This window comes from Bos javanicus, chromosome 22 (genome assembly GCF_032452875.1).
Source record: "Bos javanicus breed banteng chromosome 22, ARS-OSU_banteng_1.0, whole genome shotgun sequence".
Taxonomy (NCBI): Eukaryota; Metazoa; Chordata; class Mammalia; order Artiodactyla; family Bovidae; genus Bos; species Bos javanicus.
The window spans coordinates 46,256,198-46,270,276 of NC_083889.1; the positions used below are offsets into that span (position 1 = coordinate 46,256,198).

Here is a 14,079-nt window from a genome sequence, read left to right on the forward strand (position 1 = left end):
ACAGAGTCAAAAGAGCGTTAAGCATGGGCTGGGAACTGGGGAGCTGGAGAGCTATTAGTCAAACAGTACCAAAAAAATGAATTACACAAAGGTATCAGAATAAATGCCAATTGCCTTCTTCTACCTTTTCTGAAATAGCAAAACAAATTTAATTGCCATTTTTCCCTACTCTAAACTATCATTCTGGTTTCATAAATTTAACACTTGGAAATGTAAGTGAGGTTAAGAGATTTCTAGTGGAAAAATGCTATGGGTCTGAACTTCCAAGGAGGGCTCAGGCCACCAGTTCTCTTTCAAACAAGGAGAGAATGACCATGAGCTTATTAAAAAGGGACAGGTTAAGCAGACAACCAAGAGAGACTCATGTGGAGTTTCCATTTGACCTAATGATGACGGATAGGTTGAGAACCAAACACAGAGACCCCTCTTTATTTGCACAGCTGGAAAACACTCCATTTACCATGAGTTTTGAAGGAGAATCAGGCAGTGCTTATTTAAAATCTTGGCACACTGAACATTACGGAAGGTCATCGAGGCTTTATGGAGTATCTGGGCTAGTTGGCCCCTCTTTTCAGTTTTCTCAGTTCACTTGTTTATCCAATAGTGTGAACGCAGAATTTTAAATCACAATAAGCCATTCTACAGTGGCAATGATTGTTTTAATGTATTTAAAATGGTTTGCTGCTTTGCCTCATTAGGGCTGGTTCCCTCAAGATAGGACCTACTTATGCTTAAAATGAGACAAACCAATGAGCTCCAGGCCTCTCTGGATTTTGCTATTGCATTGGAGGAGGCAGAGAACTCCTCTAAGGGCTATGAATATGCCCAGACGCTTATTTCCAGAGGTCCGCTGACTTGAGAACTGTCTCATGGCTTCCAGACTTCCAAGAAGGAAGCTTTGCGCCATAGCCGGTCCTTGACCTGGCCCAGGGACACTGTGCTGGCCGTGACAACTCCCGCTCCTCCCTAGGGCCACTCTGGCCAGTCAGCCAACAGACTTCTCTCTGGGCTGCCCTGTATCTGCTCTGGTCCCCAAATGCTAATGTTTCATTTCACTGAAGAACTTGGCTGAGTCAGGGCAAAAATATGTGGTGGGTGGGGAAGAAGCCTCCCTGGACCTCATGTCACTTGAGATGAAAAATGTTATGCTGCCTCCATACTATAACAATCTGAGAGTATAAACAATGATTTAATTAATGACCATAGAAGAATACTTGCTCACCGACGTTACGTGGTCTAAACCTCATAACTGACGCAACACAAAGCCGATGTTTATATGGGCACAGATGACTGGAATCTGACATTTTGATGGCAACTGCTACTTTGAAAAGTGGCAAACAATGGCAGTTTATTCCCAAGGACCTTTAGAAGAGAAGCAGAGTAGGGAGGTGGGACTATTGTGAAGGACTGACTCTGGCAGGGAAGGAAACAACTGGATTTGGACAGGAAGAGAAGGAGAATCACAGCAGAATCAAGCGACTGGGCCAGATAAGCAGCTACTATTACCTCCTTGGATTTTCCAAGTGCTGCACTCAGAACTTACAAATCTATATGCTATGGCCGGGCCCTGAAATACTCTGAGCTGACTAAAATGTCTTCAAAAGGATGCTTCAAGGATTCTTATAAACAATGACTAAAACTAAATTATGGTGTAATATTAGCTGATTAAGACAAGACTTCAACTTCAGTAATTTTCATCAGCTGGACACAGACAGTGGTAAAAACAATATCCCATGACTAAATGCATACTCGCTGATGGGAAGAATTGCAGTCTGATGTGGCAGAAGTAACAGGAAAACTTTTAAAAATTAAAAAAATAATGGAAAGGAGTTTTTTTTTCAAGACCACAAAATCAAGGAAAAAATGGGGAAAGTGTAGCTCATTCAAATGCCAACAAAGTTCCAAAAATTATTCAGTGGTCTCTTTACTCAGAGGCAATCTAGGATCCATGCAACCTTCATCTCCCTGTGCCTACTTTCTTTCTATATTCCCCCCTCAAATGAAGTCAACTCTGAGACAATCAGAATTACTAATACCTTTGAGTGAGGTGGGCCGGCCAAATTAGCTAAAATAATTTAACATGTTATTCTAGAGATTCAAGGAAATGTTCAAATCTTTCAAGCAGAGTTCCACTTTTTAGATAAGGAAGTTGAGACTTGCTTAAGGTAGAAGCAGATAATTAAAGACAATGTGAAGCAAAGAAAAGTGAGGCAGAGGTTTACTTGCTGGGCTATACACATATATTCTGAGAAGTTTCCAGATCCATTTACCCTCAATGCTGAGTCCTGCAGAGCATGTTTGTTAGTATTTTTCTTTGCAAGCTTATCTCTGCCTATGCAATTCAGGATGGGGAAGACCTTGCCCAATCTGGGTATCATAATTTTGTGGGGGGTGGGGGGCGGAGAAAGAAGGAGGACTGAAATCAGAATTTAGAGCTGCTAATCAGTTAGGATCAGAGAAGGCAATGGCACCCCACTCCAGTACTCTTGCTTGGAAAATCCCATGGACGCAGGAGCCTGTTAAGCTGCAATCCATGGGGTCGCTAAGAGTCGGACACAACTGAGCGACTTCACTTTCACTTTTCACTTTCATGCACTGGAGAAGGAAATGGCAGCCCACTCCAGTGTTCTCGCCTGGAGAATCCCAGGGACGGGGAGCCTGGTGGGCTGCCGTCTATGGGGTCGCACAGAGTCGGAAACGACTGAAGTGACTTAGCAATCAGTTAGGATATTAAGAAGAGGTGGCAAGAATACATAGCAGAACTATGCAAAAAATATTTCATGACCCAGATAACCAAGATGGTGTGATCATTCACCTAGAGCCAGACATCCTGGAATCTAAAGTCAACTGGGCCTTAGGAAGCATCACTATGAACAAAGCTAGTGGAAGTGATAGAATTCCAGCTTTACTTTTTTAAATCCTAAAAGATGATGTTGTTAAAGTGCTGCACTCAATATGCCAGCAAATTTGGAAAACTCAGCAGTGGCCACAGGATTGGAAAAAGTCAGTTTTCATTCCAATCTGAAAGAAAGGCAATGCCAAAGAATGTTCAAACTACTGCATGATTGCACTCATCTCACATGCTAGCAAAGTAATGCTCAAAATTCTCCAAGCCAGGCTTTACCAGTACATGAACCGTGAACTTCCAGATGTTCAAGCTGGATTTAGAAAAGGCAGAGGAACCAGAGATCAAATTGCCAACATACGTTGCGTCATAGAAAAAGCAAGAGAGTTCCAGGAAAAACACCTACTTCTGCTTTATTGACTATGCCAAAGCCTTTGACTGTGTGGATCACAACAAACTGTGGAAAATTCGGAAAGAGATGGGAATACCAAACCACTTGACCTGCCTCCTGAGAAATCTGTAAGCAGGTCCAGAAGCAAGTTTGAACCAGACATGGAACAACAGACTGGTTCCAAATCAGGAAAGGGGTATGTCAAGGCTGTATATTGTCACCCTGCTTATTTAACTTATATGCCGAGTACATCATGCAAAATGCCGGGCTGGATGAAGCACAAGCTGGAATCAAGATTGCCGGTAGAAATACCAATAACATCAGATATGCAGATGATACCACCCTTATGGCAGGAAACTAAGAAGAACTAAAGAGACATTGGATAAAAGTGAAATAGGAGAGTCAAAAAGTTGGCTCAAAACTCAACATTCAGAAACAAAGATCATGGCATCTGGTCCCATCACTTCATGGCAAATAGATGGGGAAACAATGGAAAAAGTTAGAGACTTTATTTTTTTTTGAGCTTCAAAATCACTCCAGATGGTGACTGCAACCATGAAATTAAAAGACGCTTACTCCTTGAAAGAGAAGTTATGACCAACCTAGACAGCTTATTAAAAAGCAGAGACTTACTTTGTCAACAAAGGTCCGTCTAGTCGAGGCTATGGTTTTTCCAGCGGTCATGTATGGATGTGAGAGTATCAAGAAAGCTGAGAGCTGAAGAATTGATTCTTTTGAACTGTGGTGTAGAAGACTCTTAAGAGTCCCTTGGACTGCAAGGAGATCCAACCAGTCCATCCTAAAGGAAATCAGTCCTAGGTGTTCATTGGAAGGACTGATGCTGAAGCTGAAACTGCAATACTTTGGCCACCTGATGTGAAGAACTGACTCACTGGAAAAGACCCTGATGCTGGGAAAGATTGAATGCAGGAGGAGAAGGGGATGACAGAGGATGAGATGGTGGGGTGGCATCAGCAACTCGATGGACATGAGTTTGAGCAAACTCTGGGTATTGGTAACGGACAAGGAAGCCTGGCTAGCTGCAGTCCATGGGGTCACAAAGAGTCTGACACTACAGAGTGAATGAAGTGAACTGAATCAATCTCAAATGGAGATGATATAAACTCATTTTTTCACACAGGTGTTATATGAATAGATGAGTATGATAGGCATGGAATAGCTATTTTTGATAGGCACATGCCCTAGCAGAGAAGGTCTATCTACAGACAAGAAAAATGCCTTGGAATATAAAAAGAAACCAAGAAGAAAAAGAAAAACAAAAGCACAGCCCCCTTGTCAATCATAAGATACACGAGAGTTCCTTCCCGCTCTAGGTTCTGACTCACTCTCTTTTCTCCAGAAGACTCTTTAATTTCAGGGAGCAACTTTGCTGGCTTGCAACTAAAAGAACTTTGTCTTAAGTTCACCAAAACTAAAGCTGAGACCTGCCAGCCCTCCCTTGAGTCCCCTCTCTTCCACTAACATACACCGGAACTTTTATAAAGGATGCCTTAGCAGGCAATGTACAACTAGACTACCCATATCTACCAAAACCAATTTACTGTACAGCAGGACACAGCTTAGTACAGTTCAGTCGCTCAGCTGGGTCTGACTCTTTGCGACCCCATGGACACATCTTCCTTTATTAGTATTGATAGTCTATTTACTCATTTTTAAAACCTTAAAGAAGCAGCCACTCTACGTACAGCAGCAGACCAGGGTCTGTCAGAGTGCTCAAGAGGAAATCAGATTGACAGGCTGTTCTCAGGGACTGTGTAGCATCACAGATCAATATATCACCAGGAAATCATATGCAGCATTTTTGTGCCAGGCACTGAGCTACCAGCTTTACCTGCATGGCCTCGTGTCAGGCTCACAGCATGTGTCTGGGGCAGGTATCATCATTACTCCTGTTCTTTAGGTGCTATAACTCAGACTCAGGTAGGTCTGGTAACATCCACTACCATAATTAGTGTTTGGTAGAAGCTGGATCTGAACTCAAGGAGTCTGGGTTAATACTCAAGGAGTCTAGATTCCCCCACCTATCTACCTCCTATGTTTTGCCTTCTATGGTTGTATGTAGAATGAAAAGAAGCCCTTTGTAGATTGGAGGCCCTATTCCTTCCCTCCCCGTGTCTTTCCCAAAGCTCTGCTTCCAACACACATCAGGGGATCATTCATCAACTAACTTATGAGTGTAGAAAAGTCAACCATTATTGAGCACTTTCTATGCCCCAGCACTTAACTAGGCACCTCATCTATACCATTTCATTTTTTTAGCCCTTATATTCAATAAGAATCAAAGGAAAAGCTATTACTACCCTCTCCACTTGGAAAATCAGACCACTGAAGCAGGCTACATAACTAAGTTAGTTATGTAGGCTAAGTTATGCTATGAGAACATATCAATCTGGAAACCTCAGTGGCTTAACACAAAGGTTCATCAAACAGACTTTATATCCATCACAGGTTGGCAGATGGCAGAGGACAGGGTGAGTGGAAAGGCATCTGCCCCATGTGGCCACTCAGGAACCCAGGCTATCTCATCTAGCCCATCATGTCACTTCAGAGCTCACAAGAGCAGAAGAGAGTGTAGACACCACCACATCAGCCCATATGTGTTTTAGCTCATAAATGACCCAGGTTGGATTTGCTTATAGCCTACTGGCATACTGAACTAGTGCAAGGTGGCTGGGAACTGTGAGCACATGGATATTTCAGTTCAGTTCAGTTCAGTCGCTCAGTTGTGTCCGACTCTTTGCAACCCCATGAATTGCAGCACGCCAGGCCTCCCTGTCCATCGCCAACTCCTGGAGTTCACTCAAACTCATATCCATCAAGTCGGTGAGGCCATCCAGCCATCTCATCCTCTGTGCACAGTAAATCGTTCTGCCATAGTAATTCTCCCAAGGTCACTCAGCTACTAAGGAATAGAGTGGAAAAGCTTAACCATTCCACTTTACTATAACCTCAACATTATAAATACATTTTTGGAGAAATCTGTTCCAAATCGATCATAATCATTTAGAAACATCCAGACCTTATCTAAGAATTCACAGCCTTCTGGTAGAATTCTCCACTTCCTCATGACTATCTCTATTTCTGCACATCCACAAAGAAGTTATTCAGAAGTGAACTCATCAGGGGACCTACCTTTGTTGGCACAGGCCATCCACTTGAGATTGTCTGCAAAAGCAGCCTCTCGTCCAATGAGGTACGTGAAGATGCGAACCTAAGAGGAAGAGGAATGCACGGATCAGTGGCTTTCACTTTTCACCCTCCAGCCCAGACCACAAGCATGGCTCACACACATGTGGTTTACCTCTTTAATGCTCCATGCCCCCATCTGTAGAAACATATTTAAGACATTTGAAGTACAGTCAGCTAGAAATATATTCAAAACTGGGGTCTTTGATCTTTTAAACCATGTGGCACTGGTGGTGGTTGTTTCTCGGTGTGCAACTTGCAACAGAGGAAAATAACTTGAAACAGGAGACTGGCAGCATTGTGGGCCTGGGTTTGCTATACACATATGGACAGAGACCATCCAGGTCTGGACCAAATCGGCAACCATTTTCCTCATCTGTACAGGAAGTATAAAGTGTGCTCTTCTTGGGAATAGAAACATCACTGAAAGACCCTCAGCATGCCCCCCTCCCTCAGTGGTGAGGACAGGCTGCAGACACTTTCTTACCATCTGTTGTGGTAATTAATTGGAATGAGAGGCACAGCCTGTAGCCAGGAGACCAAAGCAAAACCCTCCCAAGCCTTCCTAAAGTTTGGCTCCTAAAGAGCCAAGAACACATGTAAAACCTTGAATCTCTCATTTTCTACTGCCTTCTCAAATCTCTCTCATAAGGCCAGAATTCTTTGAAACAAAGCGCAACCCACTTCCCAAAGTTGCACATGAGGGTTAGATGGAAGAAAAACAAGAAATAAAAAGGGCTACAATCCTCTAGTTTAAACTTTGGGCTTCCCAGGTGGCTCAGTGAGTAAAGAACCAGCCTTCAATGCAGGAGCATGCCAAAGATAGCGATTCAATCCCTGGGTTGGGAAGACCCACTGGAGGAGGGCACGGCAACCCACTCCACTTGCCTGGAGAATCCCATGGACAGAAGAGCCTGGCGGGCTATATTCCATAGGTCGCAAAGAGTCAGACACAAGTGAAGCGACCGAGCACAGCACAGAGTTTACACTTCAAATGGTACGTGGATCAGCACCACACAGTCCAAACAAAACTCTCCCGGCAGGTCAAGTCAGTCCTTTGAACAACAGTTTGTGACTGAGTAAAATTCAGACATGGTATTAAATGAATTATGTTCCATATGTGGCCCCAAATCTTTCCAGGTGATGCCCCTTCCACTCAGTCAGTCTGGGTCAGGAATCCCTACGGTTCCTTCAGAACCTTCACTGCGACTATAGTGAACTAGTATCTCACGCGCTTACATCTGTGAGGTTGAGCTCCACTAGACCGTCCAGCTGACAAGGAAAAGGGTGGTTCTGCTTTGATGGGGCACAGAGCTTGGAACATTACAACTCAGTACATGAGTGGATAAAAATGTAAATACTCATAGCTGACTGTGAAAATGTAGACTGTTTTAGTTACGAGTACCCTCTTATCTGAGACATAACTTGAAGACTAGTTCTTATGGGATGGTTTATTTCCAGCTTAAAGAGATGCTTATATACACATTATCACTGTGCTGCCTTAGTCTTTTCTCGTCTATGTTCAGCGAGGCAGTCATTTCATCCGTCACAGAACCTGCAAGGGGGCTTCCAGGGCATGAGCAGACACACAGGCCTTTGCCTCTTCCGTTTTCTTAACTCTTCTGGACACTATTTCCAATGGAATCACACAGGGAGGATGGATACTGGTTTTTTTTTGTTGTTTTTTTTTTTTTAATTGGGAGATTCTGACTCTTTGAGGGAAAAACAAAAATAGAAGATGCAACCTCATAGGCCTCACCTAGCCCTAAGTGGTTACCACTGACCTTTCTACACAGAGCTGTCCCCTGCTCACTTTTCCTGCCTGACCACTGTTATGTTTTAGCTGAAGATGACTGATTTGGGGGAAAATTGAGACTCAATTAAGTAAAGTGACTTGCTCAGTTTCATCAAGTCCTGATATAATGAGAGGTCTTCCAAGACCTCAGGATAACACTGAGGTCTCCTCTTAATTTCCTGAAGATGCTGGTTCTGTCAACCCAACCAGCTGCAAGACCTAGAACTAGCACCCACAGGAGCTGAACCAGCCCCAGGCTTTTCTTTTTTTAAAAATAAATCTTCAGCTTTCATTTCTAATTCAAGTTATTTAAAAGGAAAGCTTCAGACTGGAAAAAAAAAAAAACTGCAAAAGCAAGTTTTTAACAAAGCAGAAAGCACAAGAGATAGCTCCAGAGAACGAAGCTATGAGTCTGTCTCTGCAGGCAAAAGGCAAAGACCTGACACAAAACAGCCTATTTGCTGTGAGCGAAGGCCCTTGAAGGTGCCAAACCTCCTCTGCCATCCAGGTGAAGAATCAGAGAATAAACTGAGTTCTCTCCTGGGGGCATAGTTAAAACCCTGAACAACGCTGTGAACCATTAGAAAAACGCCTATAGTTTCTGATTTTAAAAGATCGCAGCACATCTGGAAAACCAGTAGGACTGCATCAAACTTCAGCTCAGACATGACTGTGCAACAACAATTGAGCTAAAACCACAACCATGAAAACCAGCACCATGAACCCCTCACCAGCACTGTCGGCCCTACTCCGACACTACCGTGGCTTCTCTAGTCAGCACCATCCCTTGGCTCAGGTGTGTGCAGAGATTTATAGCATTATACTTGTTTGGTTGGTTTGCATTTGATTGCTTAAGAAAGAAAAATCAGGATCATGTTAAATATTTCCATTTACATGCAGTCTTTGGCTTTCAGTGTACTGGCCCCCTTATTTGAGTTAGAAATGGCATGGAAATGACTCGTCTCTCTGCCTATAAAATAAACATAATCAAACAATACGGGGTTCATGCCCTGGATTTCTCACAATAATGCCTTTCAACTGGCAACGACATAAAGGGACTTTATTCCAAAATAAATATTTTGGAGAGCAATGTAACAACAGCATTTTATATTTGTAGTTTTTTCAGACTGAGTAATTCTACTTTTAGGAATTTATCTTATAGTCAGGATAACATATAAAATGCCTGTGGGGGCCACGCAGGTAACAGGGATGACACGAAGTCATAGGAGTATGAAGAGTTGTACAGTGCATGTCTTCTTAAAGCCCCATAATTTGGTTTTAGACATTTTCACAAATACACAAAATTGTACAAGGATAAAGATATTCACCTTTATTATGGGCTGTAGCCTACCACGCTCCTGCATCCATGGGATTTTCCAGGCAAGAGTACTAGAGATTTGTGATGATTAAAGCCTGCTAAATCCCTAGTTTCTTTTGATAGCCAGTTGGCTAAAAAGTCTTGGGACATTCATGTAGTGGAATATCACATAGCTATGTACTCATGAGAAACACATCCATTATAAATTAGCAAGGGGGAAAGCAAGTTGTGGAATATTGTGTAGCACAGAATCCTGTTTTTTCTAAAAGGGGACTTTCACGTTTTACTCTGTAAACTTCTATATCCTCTGAATGTTTTTACAAATGAATAAACATAGCTTTAATGATTGCAGATCATTTTAAATGAAAATAAAGTAATGACTCTGCTACTTCCTGAACCATTCTTCAAGGACATAGGAAGAGTAAATGTACCAGTGAAAATCAAAAAGGAGAAGAGATGATATATGGAAATTAAGTTCTGTCCTTGCATCTTGCAGAGTGGGCTGCCTTATTTCCACTGCTCAATGAAATGAATGCAAAACCTCTGTGAGTAACAGTCAAATTGCTCATTTCTGTCTCTAGCAGATTCTGTAACCTGATGGATTTTATTTCCAATAATTGGAGATTTATTTCTTAAGAAGCTCCATCTTTAAACTTTAACAAGTCTGCCTTGAGTCCAACTACTTTTACAATATATGGTAAGGCTCCTTAGCAGAGGCGAGAGGGGTAGTTCTGAAAGCCAGGTTCACAGCACTGATGCCAATGGGGAGGGTCCATGGCACAGACCAGACCAGACCAGACCAGGGAAGTTATCAGGACACACCAAAACACACCAGAAAGCCAGGTCTTTGTGTTCATCATCCACAGCCATGAAGGCATCACTTTCAGTACTGCTGCAAAAAGGCAGGAGGGGAGAGGTCTGCATCAACCTATTAGTTCATTCTGATCTCCCATTTGAGTTTGGATGGTCTTTAAATGTTCTACAAATCCAATTAAGCTCAATAAACTGTTAGGATGTGGCTATTTCAAAGTTCAAAGTCACTTAATCTACTTAGTATAAAGTTTCCCAGATCATATAAAGAACTCAGTCCAGTTTTTCCAAAACAGACTGTTGCTTCTTGCTCATATAGATGCAATTCTCTCCAAAAACACAGAGGGGTGCCATTCCTCTCTACCTTTGGTGAACATAGGGTAGCTTGACTTTGTGCAGATGTTGTTGTTGAAAGTGAAAATCCCTCAGTTGTGTTCAACTCTTTGTGACCCCATGGACTATACAGGACATGGAATTCTTCAGGCCAGAACACTGGAGTAGGTAGCCTTTTCCTTCTCCAGGGGATCTTTCCAACCCAGGGATTGAACCCAGGTCTCCCGTGTTGTAGGCAAATTCTTTATCAACTGAGCCACCAGGGAAGAATGGTGTGGGTATTCCACCAAGAATACTGGAGTGGGTAGCCTATCTCTTCTCCACTGGATCTTCCCAACCCAGAAATCGAACAGGGGTCTTCTTCATTGCAGGTGGACTTTTACCAACTGAGCTATCAGGGAAGCCCCCTTGTGAAGATAATGAATCAAATTATTTCCTTTCTACAGCCATTAAAAGAGGGGAAGGAAAGTGGCTGCCAGTAGAGCCATAATGGGGCAATTGCACAGCCAGGAAACAGGCTGCTGCTGCCCTCACAACTCACTTCAGTGTTGAAGCCCAGGCGTATGAGACAGTCTAAGAATCCATCATCCATCTGTCACAAGTAACTTCTGAGCACCAACTATGTGCCAGGGCCCATTCTTGGTGCTGGGGATATAATGGGTGAAGGGAAAAAATCTCTCTGTCCTCAGAGAGCATACATTCTCATGAGAGTAAAACGGATGATAAATGACAGATTCATATGTAACACTCAGGTAATTGTTGAATTAAAAACTTATGAAGAAATAAAAGAGGAAATAATTAGGCAATGGACAGTGATGATGGCTGCTATTTCAGAAAGGGAGGAAGGGAAGGCCTCCCTGATAAGGTGATACTTGAGCAAAGATCTGGACAAAATGTGGGTGGAGGTAGGGGAGCAAGACATATGGCTATTGGGGAAGATTATTCCCGGTAAAGGTAGTTGAAGGTACAAAGTCTTGAGATAGGGCTACTCAAGGAATATTGACAAGACAGTGTGGATGAAGTGAAGTCCGGTAGGAGAGAGTGTACGGAACGAACTTGGACAGACAACAGGTACCTAATCATGTGGGCCTTGCAGCCCAGTTAAGAGGCTGGGCTTTTTCTGTAGCAAGAACAGAAGCCAGAGGAGGAACTGAGTAGAAGCCTGACAAGAACTGACACAAAATCCTGTGAAAGGGTCATTCTGCAGTGTGGAGAACAGGCCTTGGAGAGTTGTACTCATTCTGGCTGTCCATTCCCATTTCCCGTGATGTTCTTACAATTTTGAGTGCACAGGGCCCATTCAAGACAATCAAATCAGAACCTCTGGAGGCAAGGCCCAACTTTTAATCTCCCTGTGGACATTATAATGTGCATCCAAGCCTGAGAACCATGGCCACGGGGAGATAAGAGAAGCAGAGCCACTAAGTAGGAGGCCACCAAAACACTGAAAGTGAGAAACGGCAGTGGCTCTGGCCACCGGGGTGAAAGTTTTCAGACTTCACTGGGCATTGGAATCACCAACCCCAGCACCTACTTTTCAAAAACTCAGATTAAGTTGGCCAAGGGAACTATGTTTCTTAGAAGCACCCATGGTGGGTCTGAAACAAGTAACTGGAGCCCAGCACTTCACAAAGATACCAAAAAGATAAGCCCTGAACAAAAAGAAGTGGGAATACGAATTAAGAAATCTTTGAAGTTATTTCCAATAAAGGTGTTTCTACATACTGCCAAGGATTGAGGCTAAACTTCAAGGAGTTTACAATCCACTGGATGGTTTAAAAACAAAAAAACAGAGAAGCTGGATCAAGATGGTATTTTTAAAGAAGTCTGTGTCACTCCTACAAATAAGAATATCAGACACCAATCAGATTGGGTAAGAAATTACAATTTCTTCTTTTCTCAAGAAAAAGCAGATCTGTACTAAGATGTCTATAGCTGCTGAGCTTGGTGTTCACACACAAAACATTGCTTCTTGAAATTACAATAGCCCCACTACCGCATCCAAATACAGAGGAAAGGGCTGGACAGGGCACTGAGGAGCCTTCAAATATACAGTCTTTATTCTTATTTTTAGAAAGGAAGGCAATCTTTTACTTTAAAATAGCATTTAACTACAAATCCAGTATCCTTAACTATAAAGACATGCAACTTATATGGATTATAAGTATAAATAAAATTTGCTAAAAGAATCATCAGTACATATGGTTGCCCACACCTATGTGTTCCATATTTCCATTCAGCTAAGCAGCAGCCTCTGTAAAACAAGCATGTGAACTCACCTTCACATCTTCTCACCTACTCTTATCCCTTTTGACTCACTGCCCAACTCAACTATCCCCTAAAATATCCCCAGGATTTCATAAAAGTAGTACACAACTTTGGCTTCAGAAAGAAGTCATCTGACATCTTTGTGTTTTAAAGTCAATTTGATATTACTATATACTTAGTCTGTATCTTCATAAAAAATAATCCCAACCAACTTCTATTGCAATTTGCTCATTTCTATGATTTCTGATGCAGGGAAGCATTTCTGAATAAAATCTTTAATCTCTAAGCAGAAAATGAGAGCTGGAACTTGATTAACCACAAAAATGCTTCATAAATCACTGCCAATATTTGTTTGCACGAAAATTCTGCAAAAGTAGAGGTGGGCTCAGAGATGGTTGATGCCAATGAAAACAGTTTTATTGAGCAGGCTGCTTTAATCTAGAAGCCATCATGCTTATAATAAAATAAGAAACATCCTTATCCAGAAAGACAAGAGAGGCAAATAAGGTAACAGTGCCCTGAGCAGCAATAAAATGGGATAAACTGAATTAAATTACAAAAGTAATAAAATTTCAACAAATGAATATCATAGATCATTTTGAAAAACGGACTGTCATTTTGGGGATGCTCTAAGAGTCTGTAAAATCGCCTTCCTCTCAAGCACAGTGCCTCATATCTCATGTGAGGTATTGAAAATATCCTAATTTAGAAAAAACTGCCATTTGTAATCGTCTGGCCAGGGATGGAAATCCAGTTTTATAGCCACGTATTTTGCCAAGTGAAAGAGACGGCTGTCTCAGGGTAACCTAGAGACTGTAACCTGGTTTAGAATACTAGAAAAGAGATTACACACCACTTCACTGAGCAGTAGGAAGTCAAGCTACAAACATCCTCAAAGGTGGGTGATACAATTCATTAGATTATTCAGCTTCATTAACTTCATTCACAGGGTATTTTTGTAGCTCTGATATCTGGGGCCTTATAGTTCTGGAGAAACTGTCCATGCCAGGGTTAGCCAATTTTGGAAACAGTAAACAACTTGCCTTCAAGTATACCTTTGATATGCAAACCAACCAACCCAAACCCCGTTGCCCTCAGTTATCTCTTTTTAT

General features: G+C 42.2%; 1 protein-coding gene across 5 annotated transcripts in view; it reads right to left on the reverse strand.

Annotated features, from left to right (window-relative positions):
* Positions 1 to 14,079, reverse strand: part of CACNA2D3 (calcium voltage-gated channel auxiliary subunit alpha2delta 3) — a 903,838-nt gene that overhangs the window by 289,890 nt on the left and 599,869 nt on the right. For all 5 annotated transcript variants that reach the window (XM_061396642.1, XM_061396641.1, XM_061396640.1 and 2 more), the window contains one exon: positions 6,390 to 6,468. In XM_061396642.1, coding sequence (XP_061252626.1) covers positions 6,390 to 6,468 — 79 coding nt within the window. The remainder of the gene's footprint in view (positions 1 to 6,389; positions 6,469 to 14,079) is intronic.